Genomic DNA, 22148 nt, shown 5'->3' with positions numbered 1-22148 from the left:
CTATATTTCACTATCACTTTTTCCTCTATCATAAAGAGAAATCGCTAAAAAAATATCCCCATGCTCTTTAAAAACGATCAATAGCTTCAAAGGACATAAACAACCTGATTTTCATGGACATGTGCTCCTATGGTAATGAAATTCATATTATTTTTATCCTACAAAACATAACCCTCGATCATATTTCCAGTAAAATAGTAGAGAATTAGAAGCATCTATCTCTTATAATGATAGATGTGAAATTCTACGTTCCAAATAATAGTAGAATGCTTGTTACTGTTATAGTGGATAAATATGTTAGGAATATGCATGAAATTCATGTAAAGTTAAAGGCTGTGATAATTGCAATGGTTGTCCATCATTCCAGGAGGTTAGAATGTGCGTGCACCTATAGGTTATTTGTATTCTATTGTATAGTAAGTGTGTGTAATTGTGTGCATTGTTTTGATGATTAGGTCCAAATTTGCAGCATTTGTACCAAACTTGGATGGAGAAGAATGTCACGGTACTGGGACTCAAATTAGGAGAAAATTAGGTAATTCAAGTGGATTTCTACAGGGAAAATGAACTATAGCAATCAAAAAGAACTTAGTCATGATCACATAATATACTCTGAGTAGTGACTTCAACTTAGAAAAACATCTGGAGCTAGGATTTAAGTGATTCACAATAATGATCACCGATTGAAAGCAAATGCAGCAATAATGTCACCTTCATTTTACCATACTATCCATTCACCAATCCCCATCTTCTAAACTAGCAGAGTACTGCCAAATCTCTAGATTTGAACAAGAACCACAGCATCAAAAGAGCATGCTCTATCAAAAGTAATAGTGTTCCATTCTTGTTAATAAATATTGTTTTAATCTTATTAATCAATCACAATTTCTACAAAAAATGCGCAACAAATATCAGATTCGCATTGGAGATTACAACTAGAACTGAACAACTCACGAAGATTTTACAATATATATTGGTGCATAGTGGACTTAGTCATGCCCCTTTTTACTTTAGTTGTTGCATCCCTGCTGCAGCAAATCAAGGAAGGGCCTTTTACATGTTTGATAGCCTCCTCCAAAGAAAAGGTTACCTATGCATGAATGAACTATTTATAATTGTTATTACAATTATAAAAAATTATTACAACTGATAATTATGATGCTCAACAAGAGATGCCAAATTGTCATTAAACAATATTCGCAAAATATCAAAAGAATAATTTGCATTCCAGTAATGATTCATGTTCCATCAATGTGAAATTTGCAAGTCAATCTACAATATGATTTGCCTGTGGGTATGCATGCTAAGGTATATGTTGTTCAGGTGATTGGAATAGATCCTGTATATTCTTCACAATGGGTTTAATTTCAAAGTATTCTCTCACGCTTTTGCAGAATATTGATTACATTCGATGATTAGCCTAGTAAAATGAAGGTTAGAAGCAACAGAGAGAGCATCTCCAACCATTCATGCACAAGAAAGGCTATTAGGAGGAAATACCCTTGAATCTATAACGGTAAGTTAGCACTGTGATCTTTAAAGATAAAACCAACACCTGCAACAACATCACAATTATTAAATAGATTTATCAATTCAACCTTAACCCAAATTGAAAACGTAAATACTTTAGATTAACTTATGCACTACTATATTCCAGATTAGATATTCCAACCCGAGAAGATTTGGTTGACCAGTACTATATTTGTTACCATATCAAAACAAACAACAATAAATATCCAATGTGGTTGATTGGATCAAAGAGCCGACACACTCTAATCTTTCACCCTTTTTCAGAAAGATCATGCATCAATCGAAGAGGAGATCGAACAGAAATCAAGAACCATCCGAAAATGGCGAGCTGCTTAGTCCGACCCATGGCTAAAATGATTGGGGAAGCGCATGAGCAGCGACTATGATGGAAACCCAGGGAGGGTGGTGGAGGTAGGGAGCCATGAATGGAGAGGCGGGTGCTAGTGAGGTCGTAGATTTGGGATGGAGAGGTTGAAGAAGACGCAGAAGAGGGAAAGGAAATTAAGTGGAAAAATGTATATAGATCATTTTAGAATTAGAGAAAATAAGCTGGGAGTTAGAAAAACTATAAATTTTGGACGGGGTGTTATAGTTTTGGTAATCAGAGATTAAAAATCCAAGCTCGGTCCACGGAAGGAGACCTAGTGCCTTCCATGATTATAATAGTAGAGATTAGAATTTATAGATTATTAATTTTTAGAAAAAATAAAATTTTTATTTAAGGTAATCAAAGCAGAGCAAGAGAGTCTGAGACCGTGGGTGAGAGCAGAGAGGGAGGGAGAGAGAGAGAGAGAGAGAGAGAGAGAGAGAGAGATGGGGAAGCGCGGGAAGAAGCTGACGGAGCGACAAAAGTCTCGATGCCTCCCTCGCGCCGGCGACGACGACGTCTTGCCTTCTTCCGCCTACGACCTCCCGTCACCGCCAACAAGGGACCAGGAAGGAGGCGAAGAAGAAAAAACCGAGGAAGTTGAAGACGAAGAAGAGCAAAATGGAGATGGAGAAGGGCGAGCTGAGGAGTGGGCTTCTTCTGGTCCTCCATCCAAATTCCATCTCTATCAGAGATCTGTCCAGGTACCCTTTCTTTATCTCTTTTTCCGGTTCTTTTTTTTCCTCCTGTCGTTAGCTAGGGTTTGTTTCTTTCCTTTCTCTGTCTTCGCTGTTCTTTAAATATATTTTTTGGTGAGTTTGGATGGTGGGATTGGGTGCAGTCGCCGAAGGGGGACATAAGCTACATACAGAAGTTCTTCCTCATGTACGTCGGGGGAAGATTTCCGCTCCACTTGCAAGAGGATTTCTGTGGCACCGCCCTTCTCAGGTGGATATGTTTGTCATATCTTGTCTTGTGTTTTTTCCTTTTTTTTTTGGTACTTTGTGGCCTTCCTTGATTGAAATTTCTGCTTATATTTTTGCTTTAGGGGATAGGTTTTATGATGGAGGGACTAGAAACGTCACAGAAAGAGATGATTTAGGACAAAATATGTACAAATTTTTCCTCTTGTTGTTGTGTATCATGTCTATAGTAGGATCTTAATGATAAATTGATGTTTTATTGAGCTGGCACTCCCTTAAATTAGAATATGGGGTAAATATCAATTCTCGAGAGTGTAAAGATGTTTGGCACTCTAATTAAGATATGGAAACAGAGATGAAGGACATATGGGAGAAAAAACTCCTGCAAATACTTCTACATTTTGATGTAGCCATGTGTGTGTATGTTTTGGGGATAGAGGGATTAATGAAAAAGGTAATAGAGGGTGCAAAAGCTAGAAAGGTTGCCCCATGCAGGTGTCCCATTTCTTCACACAAGGTACATTAGCATAAAAACAAGGTTGCTTAGCTACTTAGGAAGCTAGGAAAGAGTTGGTTGTATCCTATGTGGGTGATTGAGGAAGGACGGCTTACTTAGGAGGCCAGTTTTACATGGTCTTAATGGTGGCTGGATTTCTTCTAAGTTGTGTTTTGTGATAGCATGCAGGAGAGCTCATCCACTTAATCAAATCTGAGGCAAGGATAGCTTCCATAAGACATATTGGTTTCCTTATATATGTTGAGGATATGACTAAGTGGTTCGCTTTGAGACCTACCTTGATCAAGGGATACAAAAAAGATTTAGGTCCTGTTTGGAAAATCCAGCAGGTTTGGGTTGGATTATGAATTGCACAGTCTATTTAAGTAAGGCTCATGTCAACCCAATCCCTCTTCAGCCGACATCCTGTGAGAGAGAAAAATGCATCTATAGGTCTTTCTTTCATCCTGCAGTCCAACAGGCCCATAAATGGGATTTAGGCCAAGGCTAGGATGGGCCTTTAAAAAAAATGGATTGTGCAGGCTAACAAACCCAATTCCTAAGGGAAATCCATCCCAGTTGTGCCGAATTTTCCAAACAGACCCCTATTATTTCATATCCCTAACCAAACCCTCCTACATTGGGATTGCTTATTAATGGTTGATCAAGCTTGATGGATTCACACTCTGAAACAAGTAGTTCTAGTCTTGGAGGTACAATATCAAACACTTGATGTCCATATGATGCATCATCTATCTTTATTTCATATCCTCCTTTTTCTTTACATACTATTTTGCTTAGTTTACTTGCTGATGTAGCATTATACACTATATTGATACACTTGCTCCCTTCAAGATAAATCCAACCCCTTTCGTTGTTCCCACAGCAATGGTAGAATCATCTCAAACTATCCAATTCAGGATGTATCGAGCTGTACAGACGGCGGACCGGAATGGTTTCGGCCTTCATATCGAGCAATCGGCAAGATAGGGAGAGAGGGAGAAGGAAAGAAAGGAAAAGAGAGAGAGGGGGAGGGAGAGGAAGGGAGAGAGAGAGAGAGATGGAGGGTCGCAGATGTCGGCGGATGGATGGGAAGGGGTGAGGAGGGGCCGAGGAAGGGCTCCACCCTCCGATTTTCTGTTTTGTTCGAAACAGGAGTCCCGGAGAGGGAGGGCTATTTTATTTTGGAGAAATTAAGCGAAGTCGGCAAGGAGGTCTTCACTTAATTTTTCCAAAATAAAAAATGGCCCCCCCTTCAGTTTTCTATTTCGAACGAAATAGGAAAATCGGAGAGTAGAGCCCTTCCTCTGCCCCTTCATGCCCCCCCACCCTTTACGGCCGTCCGCCGGCCTCCTTTAGCTGTCCGCCACCCTCTTCTCTCTCTGCCTTCCTCTCTTTCCCTTCCTCTCCTTCTCCCTCTCCCTCTCCCACAATGATCCTTGGTTCCCACCAATCTATATAGGGTGTTTTAAGAAGTGAATTTCTTCATAGCAAGGTTAGGGGAAAGAATGGAAAAGGCAATTTCACTATATTTATGTCTGAAACGGGGCCTATCACAAGAATATTTCTTTTATCAGGATGATAACTCTGAAAGATAGATTTTCCATCTTTTCTCTCACCTTGGAATAAATATAATGGGGAGAGGGGGCTAATTTGAATCACTTGGGCAAATAAGAACAGCTCCTATAGTCAAAGCTTCCTTTTTACCATTAGCAAGAACTTGTTTCAGTTGCATATCATAAGGGATTGGAACAACTGCTTCAAATACAATATTAGAAAGCACGGCTTGTGGATATATCCATGTGCTTATTAGCTAAATGGAAATTAGCACATACAATTCGTCCAATTGCTTCTTGTGGATTTCAGTAACCCTGCTGCACAAAAATGGGATATGCATTTGAAATAGATGCTCGGGTTATTATATGTATCATGATCGATATAGAAATTGATCAAGTCATCTGTTCCTTTACCCAAGAAAAAGTATTTCTATTTTGCATATCCAATCATTGATCCTAGAGTTTCTAAAAAATAATAATATGTATATATTTATTTATTTATATGTGTGTATATATGTGTGTGTGTGTGTATAAAAGGGTGGTTGGGGGGGGGGGTGGTTTGCTCCTAATTAGGGTTGTTAACGAGCCGAGCCGAGCCCGAGCCTGGGAGAGCTCGGCTCGGCTCGTTTCACATAAGCTCGGGCTCGGTAACGAGCTCTATATTGGGCTCGAGCTCGGGCTTGCTTGGCAAAGCAAAAGCTCGGGCTTGAGCTCGTAAAGCTCGTTTCAATTACGAGCTCCAGAACGAGCCCGAGCTCGGGCTCGTAATCGGGCTCGAGCTCGGGCTCGATAACAGGCTATTTTTCTCTATGTGGTCAGATTTTTATGAATTATGGTGCTAAAATAAGATCTTTCAGTGGGAGACTAGAGCTTGTTTGGGCTAGTGAGCTGCTCGGGCTCGAGCTCAGGCTCGGATGTAAACAAGCCTCATATTGGGCTCGGGCTCGGGCTCATTTGACTAACGAGCCGAGCCTGAGCCGGATTTTTACCGAGCCGAGCCTGAGCCGGATTTTTACCGAGCCGAGCCCGAGGCCGAGCAGCTCGGCTCATTAACAGCCCTACTTCTAATCACCGAGGTTTTATGTCACATATAATCAGATTTCTAGTCCAATATATCCTTTCTAATCTATTTAAAATAGGGATACTCCTAACAAGTTTGGCATTGTGTATTTAAAGCTACAGAGTCTTCAATCTGCAACATTTGTTTTTTGAGAGTGCATAAGACCATCATAGCGTGGTCTGAGATAGCTGCAGGCATTAATTTAATTTTGGTTTCGTGTCAAGGCACATTATATGTGAGGATAGATGGTGCTCGTGAGACGTGAAAGGTGACCAATTTTGTAGCTATTAACTGGGGTTCTATCTTGATGCTTGGAAATCAAGGATGATGATATTTGGTTTGATCTTGAAATGCTTTATGAGGAAATTGGTAACATAGAGGCTATACAAAATATAAGGCTGTATGTGTTTTTGTAAGGTGGTTTTGCCTACTTTTCACTTTCATCTTAAATATGTTTTCCTGCTATAATCTCTGGAGATGACTTAGCTTTTCCAATGATGCCTGTATTTCAAATAACAAGTTGGACCAAAGACAAGTTCATATCACCACTCGGGAGGAGCATTGTGTCACTGGGATGTTTCAAGAGATCAGGAAAAAAAAAGTGAAAAGAATGATCCGAAGCTCACTCCTTGGACTGGTAGTGATGCATTTAGACCAAGAAGAGCTTATTGAACTATCAGTGATATATGCGGCACATTTTCTTGATGAGTGACCCTAGGGATGTTGTTTGGCCACCCATGTCTACTACTGTAGTATTATTTTTCTTTCTTTTGTTGGCTGCCACAATAAGTTTTATTTTGTTCAAAAAAGAGAGCTATTAAGTGAATTGGTCTAAAGTGTTTTCACCCCTTTTTTCTCTCTTCTAGAACTTAAATGAGTTATTGGGTTTCCTAACCATTAGTAGCAGTCCTTGTTTCTAGTTTCGAGACTTGCTATCTTGCTTTCTATTCATTAAGGCTATGTTTGGCATCACTGTCACTTTTCTTTTTTAAAAAAAAATTGAAAACCGAAAGTCTATTTCGATTTTTTTCATATTTTTGACAATAGAAAATATGTTTGGTTCACTCCTTTTTTATAAAAAAAACAAGAGGAGCCACTTGACCATGTTGAGGTTGAGAAGCAGCATCAGGAGGAGGAGGCGGGCAGCTTGAGCATTGCTGATGGCCTCGTGATTGGTGCACTCGCCAAGGGTCTCGAGGATGAAGCTGGTTTGGGCGACATTGGAGATGGTGGTGGCCATGGCAGAGTCCAACCATGGCCACCTGGATGGCTGCAAGGCCACTAGGCAATGTCGTCATCGCCAATAGGGAGCTCATTGAGGGCGTAGGGGGGGGGGGATTGCAGAGCGGGGGAGAAGGCAAGGAGAGGTGGGTTTGGTGGAAGAGGCCAGCGGTAGACTTGATCTAGATGTCGGCTAGGTGGGAGAGGCAGACATGCTCAATGGCGATGACGTGCTCGATGGCGGTGACATGCTCGATGGCGGTGACATGCTCGATGGCGTGCTCGAGGCAAACAGGGGGAGGTAGGGCAGAGATAATGCAGAGAGGTTAGGCGGAGGGGATGAGAGAGGGGTGAAAGCCCACTTTTTATTATAAAAAAAAGTGAAAAGTTTCACATCTACTTTTTATAGAAATAATAAAATTTGTTTAAAGAAAAACAAAACAAGGTAACCAAAAATGATTTTTTGCATTGGATTCCGTGTTTCTGTTTAAAAATAGAAAAAAAAAGAGGGGAAAAAATAGTACCAAACAGGGCCTTTGACTCAGTAGGGTCTTTCAAGAGATCGGGAAAAAAAAAGAAAGTGAAAAGAATGATCTAAGGTTCATTTGTGCTGGTGGTGATGCATTTAGATTGAGAAGAGTTTAATCAATTGGATAGAACTATTTAGAAATACATGCAGCACATTTTCCTGAGCGACTCTAAGGATGCTTGGTGTGGCCACCTATATCTACTACTATAGTAGTTTTTTTCTTCCTTTGTTGGCTCCCACAATGTTTTTTTTTTGTGTATTTTGGAGTGCAGATTAAAAGGAAAAAAGAGAGCTAATAAGTGGATTGGTCTAAACTGTCCCCCCCCCCCCCCCATCCCCTCTTTCTCTCTTCTGGAGCTTAAATGAGGTATCGGGCCTCCTAACCATCAGTTGCAGTCTTTGTTTCTGGTCTGGAGACTTGCTATCTTGCTTTCTGTTTATTAAATCTTCTATTTCTTATTTGATCTTTTAGATTAAAAATGACACTGTTGCTCTAACATTTGTGTCTCCTTAATTTTTTGTCCTGCAACATGCATCAAAATTAATGTAGATGATCTATATTTGCATCAGAGGGATTTATCTCACTAGTACGCTAATGAACAAATAATTCCTATTTCCGATCTTTGAAGCTTCATACACTGCATGGCATCATATCTTTCAATCTTATCCGGATGAGATTGAAGGGGATTAACATCTAGTTCTTGCAACAACCATTGCAATGTGTGAATTTCTTAACTAAACTTTTAGCATAGAATCTGTCACCTGGTTCAAGGCTTCCTAGAAGCTAAAAAAATGGATGCCTTCCAAAAGCTTGATAAATTACCAAAAATTACCGGGTTGAGATTCTTTTCACTAAAAAGTGTATAAACACTCCACCTCCACTCCATACTCATCCTCCTCATGATGTTGGAGGCAGATAGTGCTCGCTTTAGAAGTTATAAATCTGGGAGCTGCCTTCTTGGTATCTGTATCTCAAGTTCAATAATTAGAATGATACGAAAAGAATTTAATTAAGGGTTGGGGATTCAATGTGATTGGCTCAATATCATTTGTTTGACCAGTAAAATTTTGAAGCATTCTGTGTGAGCCATGCTGTTTTTCTTCCCACTTCTCTAGTGCTCTAGTAGTCTTAGTGACTATAACATTATGCAACATTATGAGTTCATAGAGGATTCGTCTTGTCAAGGCCGGAGCTATTTTAGCAATTTCGCTCCACATACCTGTCAAAGGAAGCCTCTGGAGCAGCTTGCCTCACATGAAGCTTTGGTATTGGCTTTTGGTGTTCCTGTAATGCCACATCTTGAGGATGATTTTTTTTTCCCACATGTTACTCTTATCTTCGACATTTTTTGCCCTTTCAATAGAAGTTCTCTCTTTTATCTATTAAAAGGATCTAGATACTGATATGGGTGCCATATTTTTTTAGAATGTGAATGGAGAGTAGCTTTGATCCACGTATTATGGTTCAAAAATGGTGTGATTATTTTTTTTCTCTAAGTATTATTTAGAAGGATGAGGAGATATGAAAACATGAGGAGCATATGTATCTCAAGCCTTATTACAAGCGTATATATTTCTCTATGGTTTCCACTGCCACCTTATGTAAGCTTCACTGAGAATCTACATCTTCACAGCACTTTTAAAGAAAAAGACCTAATTGGCATCTTGCCTCGTACTTGATGGACTCATCTCTCTCTCTCTCTCTCTCTCTCGCCCCACCCCTCTCTCTCTGTCCCCCCATCCTTTTTCCTTTAACATTAGTAATATCATAGACAAAAGAATAGTTGTTTTTGATTTTCACTTGGAAAATATTATTGATTTGAGGCCTTGTTTCCATGTGCAATCCCTGTAAAAATTAAATTTCGTTACTTCAGGAAATGAAAACAACAATCCTTGTCTTAGCAACTTGAGAACATGCTTTTTGTTGATATCATTTGCCAAAAAGCAAAATCTTCATATAATTTGGTCATTGAAAAGAGAATAACTGATGTGGAAGGTAGCACTAAATTCTGTATTAATTATGCAGGATCATCCCTATAATTGAGTACGAAAAGAATGACGGACTTCACTGACCACTAATAGATGCATTTAGAAGAACTTGGCTTCATAAGCTGCTCTTGTTCTTTTTTTAATTGTCTTGCTCCTTTTACTTCTAAGATGTGGTTCTTAGATTGTCATTTGGATCACATATGTTCCTTTTCCTTTGTGTGATTGTAATTTTGGGACTAAAGTAGCTCATTCCCTTTATATTTGGCAGTTCTGAGTGGCTCCATAGTGACCCAAGACGGACGGCAGTGGGTCTAGATTTAGACCTTGAGGCACTTAACTGGTGCCTTGAGAACAATTTAAATAAGGTTGGGGCTGATGGATATTCTAGGATCTCGCTTTTTCATGGTAATGTTCTGCAGCCTCAAATGGCCCGCCTGGTCAAACACAGAGTAGAAGATCTCATGAAAGATCTAGCTTTAAGTGATGAAGATTGTTCCATTCAAATGTTCTCTAGCAGTTCAACCATGGAAGAAGCTGTTCTGCCTGGCAGAGACATCATCTGTGCATTCAATTACAGCTGCTGTTGCCTCCACAAACGCACAGATTTGGTCTTGTACTTCAAGCATGCTTTTCATGCATTGTCTAAAAAGGGTGGTATCTTTGTAATGGACCTGTATGGTGGTAGATCTTCAGAGTGCAAGCTACGGCTGCAGAGGAGATTCCCTGACTTTACAGTAAGTTCTGCACATTATATGACCAGTAAAGTCTGCGTAAGCAGGTACTTTATGATTATATCATAAGCAATACCTAATGCATAGTCGGAATATACTCCCCAGATAGGAAGGCAAGCTATTCTTTATGCAGGGAGAAAAATTTTGGCGACCCTTTTTCAAAATAATCACCTAGCAAGTTAATTTTAACCTTCAAACCCTTTGTAATTTTCCTAGTTGGAGCAGCTCTCAGTAATAATTGGATACAGGAATTTAAGCTAAACAGATGGATCTGTAAGCATGTGAATACAGGTAACTTTGAAGGTCTTCATATCTCCATCTATTTCATGAATAGGGAAGTATACATAAGGCTGCTTTGACAAATTAAAAATTTATTATCTGGCTTACATTAAACAATAAAAGAAACTGAAACTATTGATCAATTTTCAGCATTTCTGTATGTTGGGTTTTTACCTATATCAGGAACAGTAAGTGCTTGTTTGCTTGAGAGTGCTTGTTTTATTTGTTGGCTTACTGCTTAGCTTCATGTGCAGTATGTCTGGGAGCAAGCAGAGTTTGATATCATAAACCGCAGGACAAGAATCAGTCTTCACTTTCATCTTGGAAAGAAGCGGATGCTGCGGCATGCATTTGCATACGACTGGCGCTTGTAAGTTGCATCCAACAAATGAATGATGATATTGTTTTGCAAATCTATATTGTACCAGATATTTATATGATATTCTGCCAGGTTTGGATTTTGTGCATTGCTATACATGTACACCTCTTATGTTTGGGATGCTTGTAGAGGAACTCAATTTCTCTCCACAAAAAGATTAATATGCAGATTGGAATCTGGCATTTCTTGTTCTAGCATTGCCTCTCCTTCCAGATTTATTAGTATTCAAAAATGTTTTTATTAAAAGGCAACATATCCTTTTCTTCATCTACCCTAAATAGTTGGAAAAAAGCTAGATGATTATGACCTAGATGTAGCATCTAGGTCATCAAAATTTTCGTAGTAGCTTGCTGTAAGTAGTCCGATTAATGCAGAATGATGGTTGCAGATGAAATAGTAATGCCAATGAATTATATTGGGTTTTAAGAATAAAGTGGCCTTGAATATTTAAAGACTGGTTGGAAAAGTTTTATCTTCAAGTTTTGCATATAATCCTTGTTATTTTCACTTTTTTGATTGCATTACTCATTTTTCAACTTGAATAAGTAGGCAGGCTTTTGGCCATTGACAATGTGTAATATTGCTCTGCTGGATTGTTTTGTGGTCCATTCTTAATTAGTTAAGGAAGAAAGCATGGAAAGGTACCAGTTAAATGTTGAGCTTGGAATGAGTGCTTGGCACCCAATGTATCTTGTAGCATTATTTTAGAGCATGAGCTGTTTCTTCATCAAATCTCACTTCTCAGGAATCTTCAGTGTTAGGATGCTTCAGCCATCAGACTGATTACAAACTGAGTTGTTTGTTTCTTCTCGCATAAAATATCACCAAAGTTAGATGATCATAATCTTGCTGATGCAGGTGGTCATTGCCAGAAATTAAGGACTGTTTGGAGGAGGCTGGATTCCAATCTGTACATTTTTGGATGCGACAGATGCCAAACACCAATGATGATGAAAATCTGGAGGAATTCACTGTTGGTCGTGATGTGAAGTATGAAGAATTGTCATCTTTTCAGCAGCAAGATGCATGGAATGCATATATTGTTGGTGTGAAAAACAAGTAGCAAACATGTACAATTTTACCCATCTCATTGTTGCAAATATTTGACCTTAGCTCGACATAAAATTTAGCACTCATCCTATCGCATTTGACTTTACATAGAGTTCTGCTCGCCATTTCTGTTAATCCAGGCCCTCAATTTTGTTTCAAGGATATAGGGGATGACAGATAGTTTTAGGGAATGACAGATTTTCTGTCTGACTATTTCGTAAGCATGCCATCAGTCAGGTTGACAACTTAGTTTCTTGATAGTAAAACTTGTATTCCAAAATCAGCAATCCTTAAATCTGTCCCTTTTGGGGGTTTTGCTGGTTTCTTTGTTACTTAACAAACATTAGTTACATTGGACAACTAACCAGATAACATGCAGTTAGGGATGTAATTGTCGGACAGTTTCAAGCATGAGAAGCAAAAATCATTCGCATGCACAAATGAGCTAGGGCTACTTTGCGCAGATTCTTGTCTGAACTTCTAGAAAGAACAAGGCAGCAAGTGCAGATTGAATTGAGGCATTTCTTGGCAACATTCATAAATGTCATGTAGTTTTGCAGTTTTTCTAGATTCTACAACTTCTTATTGGTTCTATGTTGCTTGATGCACCCCCTTTGGTTAGTTAAGTCAGCATCAAAGTTGCTGAATTTTCTTGAGGCGGTCAGTCATGCAGAGTAGTTACTTCTTCATTTCCAGTAGCTGTTGCACTGGGAGAACAAATATCACTGCCAGAGTGAAGGAAAATTGAAGCTTATTAGATGCATACAATGCTTATAAAACCACCAAACACGATGGAATAAATATATAACTCGTGATCAGGAATTTGGCACTTTCATTTAGAGCAAATGCATTTAGATATGCTATAGCTTTGGTAAAAAGATAGGGGAAATGTTTTAGATACGCAAGGTTGCTGAGCACTAAAGAGGGTTCTCATGGAACTTCAACGAGTAGCTGATCAACCCAATGGCCACGACAGCAAATGCAAGATGGTATAGCCAATTTACCTGCAATAAATCTCGCAATTTGCTATCACAGCAAAGTTATAGCAGACTGTTATCCAGGGTAAGAAGCTAAGGAAAGAAGAGAACCTGTTGGTGGTAGAAGAGGAATCGAATGACCACTGCCCGCATGTCAGATGTAAGATGGGAAAGATTGAACAAAGTGGCTCCACTCATCTGCATGTGAGATAACCCTAAGTTTCCAAATTGTGTTATCCTTTAGCTATGGCATTGTGTAATTGTAAACTATTTTGGTGGCTGCTAAAATTTATGCTTCATGTTTGATGCTAATGTAGCTCGTGATATTGGTCCACCAAAATGTCGAGTCGGGATGGTAATACTAACTCAATTCTCTCTTTAAAATGCTTCATAAGGTAAAGGAAAATGTTTAGTTAAAATGTGCATTTAGGGATCTGACCTTCAGGACAAAAGGAACAGTAGTATAGAGCAGAAATGTTGCTTCTGCAAAGCCACAAAATAGAGATATCTGACCAATGTAAAACAACACTACAGTCAGTACCTGGTAGAAAAAAAATTTCATAAGGGCATGCACAGAAAAGAAAAAACAATTCTAGAAGAGTTGGTCTTTTGCATATGTTGATTTATTGAAGCTAGAACTAGCAGATAGGAGGGTCAAACATCACATAGAACTCGGAAATTAGCTAACAAAACAGAAAAGTCACAGAGCCAGTATGCGACTTTGTGTTGCTTCCGGTCTGACATCCTGCATAGTATGAAAACTAATAGCATGATAAGGAAGCTCCAGATCAGTCATGGATATTTTTGTGCAAGATTTTGATGTTATGCCAGCACATTATCTTTCTTCACACACACACACCACAGACTTGCCTTTTTTTAGTTCCTGGGACATCTTTTCTAGCTGAATTTGAAACAAAGAACAGAGTGCATGTCAAAGGATTCCCATTGAGTCATCAGAAGTTGGCATTACAGTTAGATTTCCAGAGATCTGGTTTTTGATGCTCTCTTACATTTTGTATAGATATATCTCAAAAGAAAGGGGTCTTTTAGAAAGTCATGTTGTCGTGTGAGCATTTATACATAGGTTTATATCAACTAAAAATCTGTACTATGTTGATGCCTCATCATGCCAAGCAAGAATGCTGTGCATAATGCTCGACGTATTGAATCAGATAACTGTTGGTTGCTTTCATGTCTATTTCCTTATTCTCTGCAAAATAGTTGGGCATTTATATTTACCTTCTCTTATGATGAGATAGCCAATATTGCATATTGTAGGCATTTCTTGTATCATTAATATGATACGGATAAATAAATATCTACAACCATATGAAGTTATTAGAGTTAATTCTTACTAACAAGACAGATTAGTGTGAGATGAAAAAAGCAGTTGATGAAACCATAGCATGAAGAAACCAGTTTAAAGGTTTGTGAACATGACTACGTAAAAAGATAATGTTTGAAAAGTGGATTGGGGCTTGAGGCAATGATTACTGACACTGTGCCAGTGTGGCAGCAGTATGGGGTCCGGTACCAAGACGCCAAATGTTATTTCAAAGTGTTAGCACACTGCTAAATTACAAAACCGAAATAACTTTGATGGATATCGGAAAGGGTTAGAACACTATCATGGGGCTTGGCTAACCTCTCCAACATTGCTGAATGCATAACAAAACGTTCCTGCAATAACAAGTGCATCACCCAAAACAGGTTTCTTTGCATCTACAAGGAAACAAAGTTGTAAGATTAGTGCTAAGAGTTAAAGACGTATATGTTGAAACTAAAATGTCTAAGTTCATAAAGTGGACCTCTTCACTTATTGCACCTCAGCAGAACAAAGATTACTCAAAAACGTTTATCAAATGATCATTTGACACAAAAAGGTTTCCCTTGTCTAAGAAATCTAATAGGTATATTTTTGAAGTACTCTTTCAGACCTAGATGGCGAATCATTGCTGAGGTCTCAAGTGGCGCAGCAATTACCTCCATTGGACTCTGTTGAGTCTGATAGAAGAACCAAACAAAGGCCTACCACACAAATGGCGGAGCCGAAAACACTGCCCCAGGGAATAGCGTGTTCCGAACACAAGCCAGGTTAGGATTATAACCCATGGAATGGTTCAACAATCCAGCAGCATCACACTGGTACTTGATGAGTACTGGTAAGCCTTGATACTTGCATCAGAACAGTCATGTCCCTCAGAATCCAATGCAAACATTTAAACCAAGTAATGGGGGGCGAAATGGATCATCCAGCCCACAGTTAAAAGGCCACCCAGTTTTGGCCCAATAAACGCCAACACTGTTCGGTTGAATCCTCAGTCCGGCCCAAAATCAGCTCGGCTTCGGACTTCGCCAAAAGCTCCATCGACTTCAGATATTCGCCGACTTCCCCGACCAAATTCAGGGTATCTTCAATGTTCGCCGACCCGCCCCGACTAAGCTCGAGGCGCCTACTTCAGTAGTACGCCCCGACCCTCGAGCTCGGGGCACTCCATCGAGCACACCTCGGAACCCGGAGAGCCGAGCTACCCCCAACGCCCGTCTAGCCGACCTCGCCAAACGCATGATGCGACCTCTCAACGAGCTCAGCCTTGCCAATAACCGCACTCATGTGCGCGCCTACGCCCTCCTACATGGCCGTACATTACAACACCACCGTGCCACGCCTCCATAGCTAGCCTCGACAGTTAAAGGACAGCACCATGACTACTCCAGCCATGCCCTGCTGTGACTGTCAACACTTTACCGTTCACAAGAACGGACAGCACCACACGCCACTAACTGGCCTTAGCTGCGCACCATTCGGCTCAGAGCCACGCCCCCTCATGATGAGGATGGACAATGCCTCTTCCACCTGGGCTTCTCCACCGGAACTATAAATAGCCTGGTCAGGTAACTTCTAAGGGACTTTTAGCTGGACCAAATTTACCTCCACTCTAACTTGATCGTCGAAGGACCCTCACCGGAAACACCGGTGAGGCATTGTGCAGGTCCGCCGCCGTCACGCAGGAAGTGGCTTCAATTTTCTTCTTTCAACAACCAGTGGCTCCCTCTACTCCTCCGGCATGGTCACCCTCGGGCCAAATTTGAACCACAATATTTCTGGCGCTAGAAAGAAGGCACTGAGCCGTGACCACGAGGATAATGAGCCAGGAAGCTCCAAATGCATCGAGTAGCCGGAAATTAGCACTCGACTGCTCCCTCCAAAGTTCACCCCCTATACCGCATGTACTGGCAGACCAAAATTTTCAAATCCAGCCATAAGAGTTTTATTTGCTCGCCAAGCAAGTCCAAGCTCTGGCTGTGGTTATTCAAACCCTTCATCCGGCCAGAGCTTCATCAATCGCTGGACTTGATAGAAAAGTCGAGGAAGCGGGGCGACAAATCCAGATGCTTTGTGATCATGTCGCAGAACTCCGCGAGAAGCGCTATTGATCGAGGAGCAGATCCCCTCGAAGGTTTGGAAGACTTGTCTCCCATCGAAGTTTTGAGGAGTATACTCTTCTCACGTCCTCTCGGATCGAGATCCTCACGGAAATTGAGGGTTGCAACTACCTCCAATCTCCTTTGAAGATGCGACCATCCAAGTTGCGGAAGCGTTTGGGCAAATACTACCGCTTCCATAGGGATCACGGTCACAACACAGAGTATTGCTACTAGCTCCGTGATAAGATCGAAGTGATCGTCCGCCAAGGCCTCCGGAGCTGGTTCGTCGGTGGATCAATAGACAGAGCAAAACTCGATGGACAGACTTCGGGACCATCTGATGGGCCCGACGACGGACACACCAGCGTGGGTATCATCAACGCCTCATCTATGTGTCTTATGCGTTAACGCTGCCTTAGCCCCAAGGGACCGAGAAGAGGCCACACTCATCGGCCCGAGACTGGCGACTCGTGATGTAAATTACTTTCCAAGGAAAGGACCTTAGCCTCTCTAGGTCAGGGCTTTCTTTTTACAGGCCGTGTAAATTAATCAAGCTATCCGCCAGGACTTTCCCAAGGCATCTTTGAAACCCTCGTGGGCTTAACATGCTCTGGATGCCCTGGAGGCATGAGTGATATGCCGAAAAATCTATAAAGTCGCCCCTGGAAGCTCGCCTCGGGGCACCCTGCAGGACTTAGCGAGAGCCTGAGGGCCTCGCAACTGCAGGTTCTATCTATAAAGTTGCTCCTGGAGCTCGCCTCGAGGTGCCCTGCAGGACTTAGCAAGAGCCCGAGGGCCTCGCAATTGTAGGTTCAATCTATAAAGTCGCCCCTGGAGCTCGTCTCGGGGAGCCCTGCAGGACTTAGCGAGAGCCCGAGGGCCTCGCAACTACAAGTTCTATCAATAAAGTCGCCCCTGGAGCTCACCTCGAGGCGCCTTGCAGGACTTAGCGAGAGCCCGAGGGCTTTGCAACTGCACGTTCTATCCTGGAGCTCGCCTCATTGTGCCCTGCAGGACTTAGTGAGAGCCCGAGGGCCTCGCAACTGCAGGTTCTATCTATAAAGTCGTCCCTAGAGCTCGCCTTGAGGCGCCTTGCAGGACTTGGCGAGAGCCTGAGGGCCTCGCAACTGCAGGTTCTATCTATAAAGTTGCCCCTGGAGGTCATCTCGGGGCGTCCTACATGACTTAGTGAGAGCCCGAGGGCCTCGCAACTGCAGGTTCTATCTATAAAGTTATCCATAGAGCTCACCTTAGGGCGCCCTACAGGACTTAGCGAGAGCCCAAGGACCTCGCAACTGCAGGTTCCATCTACAAAGTCATCCCTCGAGCTCGGCTTGGGATGCCCTGCAGCGTCAACGGGGAGCTAAGGAGGAGCACCCCCGTCCGCAGGATTCTACAAGTACGTCTCTAATCTGAGTGGGGAGCATCTACAAAGTTATCTCTCGAGCTCAGTTTGAGATGCCCTGTGGCATCAACGGGGAGCCAAGGAAGAGCACCCTCGTCCGCAGGATTCTACAAGTACACCTTTGATCTGAGTAAGGGGGCAACTGCAGGGTTTGTTTAAATCTTGAGTATGTATTAGCCCTCGAGTGAATTTTTACTCTCGGGTAAATGCTTATCCCTGAGCTCATTATTATTTTTGAGTTGGCATTAGCCCTCGGATGGATTTCTACTCTCGGGTGGATGCTTATCCCCGAACTCACCTGTATTCCCGAGTTGGCATTGGCCCTCGGGCGGGCTTCTATCCTTAAGCTAATCTCCAGTCAACTTTTTCCTCCTCCGATTTTGTCCTCCTAGGCAAGGCTTAAAGCGGCCTGCACCATCAAACAAAGAGCTTCAAGCTCGCTCCATGTAAGGTTTATCTTCGAATCAGAAGTATATGCCGAGCCAAGAGACTTTTGCAGATGCCAAACGTGGCTCCTGCTATGCGAGATAGGCTTGGACCTATACGCAGTTCGGATCTCGATATCCAAGCATTAAGCGGAAGGAGCTCAAATACTTGATCCAAGGCAAAACATATTGAAAGAAATATGAACTTTATTGATAATAAAGGCTGAAGGCCAAATACAAGGGTGCCCGACCTTGAGGTCGGGTTAGCTACAAAGGACCAAATGGCCGACTTCACAAAAATAAAAGCAAAAAAATCAATCGACGTGGACGACTTCCACATTGGCATCAGTTGCGGCCTCCATCCCAGTCGTGACCTCGGAAGCGCCGTCTCCGCTAGCCTCAGAGGCAGCCTCAGCTCCAACGTTGGCATCAGGAATGGCTACTGATTCCATCCCGGCGATGGCTTCGGAGGCGATCTCTGGCCGGACCTCGGCATTGGCCTCCGCAGCATCCCCGTCCACCTCGGCAGCTCCGTCTAGGTTCGGCTCAAGGCTACTAAGATCAACTCTAGGGCAAAACTGCTGTACTTGGAAGCGACAATTATCGAAGCCTTGGATCATGGCAGCAGCAACCCCTTTTCCCAGTTCGGCGAAGTACTCCTCCGACTGGCGAAACTTCTCAACAGCCTCACAGGCAGACGACTCCACTAAATTCTTGAGCCGTCCGATTTTTAGTTTTCGTTTCTCTGCTTCGCCCTGAAGTCTAATCAAGGCAGCTTCAAGCTCGGAGATGCGGCTTGCAGTAGATGAACGAGCCTGGGAATGCTCGGCCTCCATGTCTTGGATCTGGACGAGCCTGTCCTTTATCAAGACTTCGGTAGCCCGCGCTTTCTTCTTGGCCTTCTGAAGCCGATGCGCGGTAGCTGCATCCTTCTCTTCGGCCTCGTGCCACTATTTCTCATCGGTCGCCGCCCGTTTCTCGGCCTCTTGCTACCGCCGTGTAGCAGTTGCCGCCCAGGCTTTGGCCTCCTGCTCCTGGAGCTCAGCACGCTCCATCCTTAGCCTAAGCACTCTCAGCTCCTCCCGGTCGGCAAGCATGCCGGCATCAGCACGTCGACCACATGAAGTGACTAGCACGAAAAGATAAAGTGTCAACAAAAACTGAGCATTTACAAAGAAAATAAATAAGGAATAAAAAGGCGGCATTACTCACCCGCACACTCGTCGAGTAGACATGATGGACGAGGTCGCCAAGGTTCTTCTCCATTAGTGCATGGTTGCGCGGGAGCATGATGCTGCGCACGAGCCCGCGAACAATATCTTCAGATTCGAGGGCCGAATCGCCTTAGGCGTGCGACATTGATGCCATGATTGTTCCCCGCCGGACTTAGAAAACGTTGGCTCGACTCTTGCTAGGTTGGAACCTCGGAAAAGGTCGCAACCTCGGTGTGCGACGGGACCATGGAGGGGACTGAAGTCCCGGGCCTACTCCCCAGCTCGGGATCTGATCCAAATGGCTGGGTGATTGCTCCGACCTTCAGGACTTGATCGGCGAGTGCAACCACCACTCGGTTGGAAGGATCCCTCCCAGCCATCGACCGGGGCACCTCGGCCTCTTCCGCAAGCCCCTGGCCGGGTCTGACCAGAGTAGGGGAGGCAACCTCAAGCTTGCCCCGCTCAATCTCGAGGCTAGGGGCGACTCTTGTTTTCTTTAGCCTCCCCTCAGGCCGGACCTCTTCGGGGGCGGCCCTCTTCTTCCTATGTGCGGCCATCAGCGTCTCGATATTGAAGATCATCCCTGCAATGTCTAAAAACGAAAGGTCTTATCAGAATCCGACATAAAAAGAAAAAAGAAAAAGCTAAACTACTCTTACCCTCAGGACGAGCTGGGCTCAGACCAAGATTCACTAAGGCCTCCTCGCTGAGCAGGTGAGGGAGCCATGGAGTTTCTTTTAGTCCGAGCACACTATTTAAAGTCTCCTGCTTGAACTGCGACAATTGCGGGAGCCTATTGTTCGCCGAAGCCAGCGAAAAGCTCTAGATCGGATTAAATCCCCACGACCGTTCCGAGGAAATAAAGAAAAAATTATCCTTCCATCCGTGGATGGAAGTGGGCATGCCCCCAGATAGCTTGCAGCCTTCTCAAGGGAAGAAATACTACCATCTTTTGTCCACAGGATTGCCTTTTAATATAAAGCAACTCCTGAAGACATTCACTGAGGGGGACAGACCATGTGCCAGGCAAAGTGCAAGGAAGCTGATGATTATTCTCCACGAGTTCGGGGCGAGCTGTGTGGGCACCAGGCCATAGGCTGTCAAGAGCTCCTCCACGAATTCGTGTAGAGGAAACCTCAGCCCTGCTCGGAGCGTATCTACGTACACTCCGAACCAACCACTAGGAGGGTTGGTGACTCGCCCTTCGAGGTCCGGAAGCTCGAGGATGAACTCCAGAGGAATGAAAAATCGGGCTCAAACCGAGCCCAGATCCTCGTTACTCATGAGTGAGCCAGTTCCATACGAGCTCGAGGCCCACCTCGAGCTCAACCTCCCCCACATCGGAAGTGGCCTGAGCTCGCGATGGACCTACATCGAACATCGATGCTCTCGTCGGCGAATCCATTGCCTTGGTCTTAAGATTATAAGAGGGGGAAAATATGAAAGACTCTTCGAGCGACCGAAAGAAGGGATAAAATGTCTATCTGAAAGCTCGCCGGAAAGGATGGTCAGGAAAAGAAAGAGAATATCCGCCGGGAGGTGAAAGTAACGCCCGATGCGAAGGTTGACGGAAAGCTCCCAGAGCGCCCGGAGGAAACCTCGCACACCATGGCAATGGCGGCTGAAGAAAGAAGAGCAGGAGCGGGGGAGGGTCAAGCAACAATCCTAGGGCCCCCCTTTTCAGGCCTTATATAGCCCATTGCAGCGGCTCCGATCAGGTAACCTGAACGATCAGACGAGCCGGGGTTCGCCACGTGGCGGGCCTCAAGACGGCCTCAACAAATCTTTCCGAATCGTCGTACTAAATGCTGATCATTATGGAGGGCGCCCTGAAGCTCGAAACGTTGATGGCTGGCCTCTTGCATTCCATCAGGCGAGATGCTTTGGAGAAGGGAGCATTAATGGCCAGCTTCTTGCATTCCGCCAGACGGGATGCTTTGGGAGATGGGGTATTAATAGTTAAGGCTCTCCTCGTCCCATTCTAGCAACCCCTTAGAAAAGAATGCCTACGTGGTACACCGAAAAATTCCCACGGCGGATTCTACTTAGGAAAATATGGTGTCTCAAGCCTCCCAAGTCCGACGCCGAGCTCCCGACTATGAAATATGCTGAGGTATATCTAGCTCAGTATGCACCTCTTCTTGAACACTTGACTAAAGCGCTGGACGATCAATGGTCCGGCTACTTCCATCGCCCAAGCTGAAGGGCAACTCGACCTCGGAAGTGGAGGGCAAGTGATTGGGGGGGCAAAATGGATCGTCCAGCCCACAGCTAAAAGGCCACCCAGTTTTGGCCTAATAAATGCCAACACCGTCTGGTTGAATCCTCAGTCCGGCCCAAAACCAGTTCGGCTTCGGACTTCACCAAAAGTTCCATCGACTTCAGATATTCGCTGACTCCCCCGACCAAATTTGGGGTGTTTCCAATGTTTGCCGACCCGCCCCGACCAAGCTCGAGGCGCCTACTTTAGTAGTATGCCCCGACCTTCGAGCTCGGGCACTCCATCGAGCATATCTCGAAACCCAGAGAGCCGAGCTACCCCCAGCGCTCGTCTAGCCGACCTTACCAAATGCATGATGCGACCTCTC

The 22148-nt window shown here is 43.5% G+C and overlaps 1 protein-coding gene and 1 pseudogene across 1 annotated transcript; one reads left to right on the top strand and one right to left on the bottom strand.

Annotated features, from left to right (window-relative positions):
* The first annotated feature begins 1653 nt into the window (after positions 1 to 1653).
* Positions 1654 to 12216, top strand: LOC103697503 (S-adenosyl-L-methionine-dependent methyltransferases superfamily protein). The gene is made up of 5 exons (XM_039116571.3): positions 1654 to 2601; positions 2739 to 2845; positions 9940 to 10405; positions 10936 to 11051; positions 11919 to 12216. Exons 1-5 carry the CDS (start codon positions 2344 to 2346, stop codon positions 12121 to 12123), a joined length of 1152 nt encoding a protein of 383 aa, XP_038972499.3. The 5' UTR covers positions 1654 to 2343; the 3' UTR covers positions 12124 to 12216.
* An 811-nt stretch (positions 12217 to 13027) lies between these two features.
* On the bottom strand, positions 13028 to 15306 carry LOC148700388 (uncharacterized; annotated as a pseudogene).
* Between the last annotated feature and the right edge of the window lie 6842 nt (positions 15307 to 22148).

Source organism: Phoenix dactylifera, chromosome 12 (assembly GCF_051530095.1).
Source record: "Phoenix dactylifera cultivar Ajwa chromosome 12, Ajwa_hap1_PhDact_Kaust_v1.1, whole genome shotgun sequence".
Lineage (NCBI taxonomy): Eukaryota > Viridiplantae > Streptophyta > Magnoliopsida > Arecales > Arecaceae > Phoenix > Phoenix dactylifera.
Note: the sequence above shows the minus strand (reverse complement) of the source record. Positions and strands in the feature narration are given on the sequence as shown.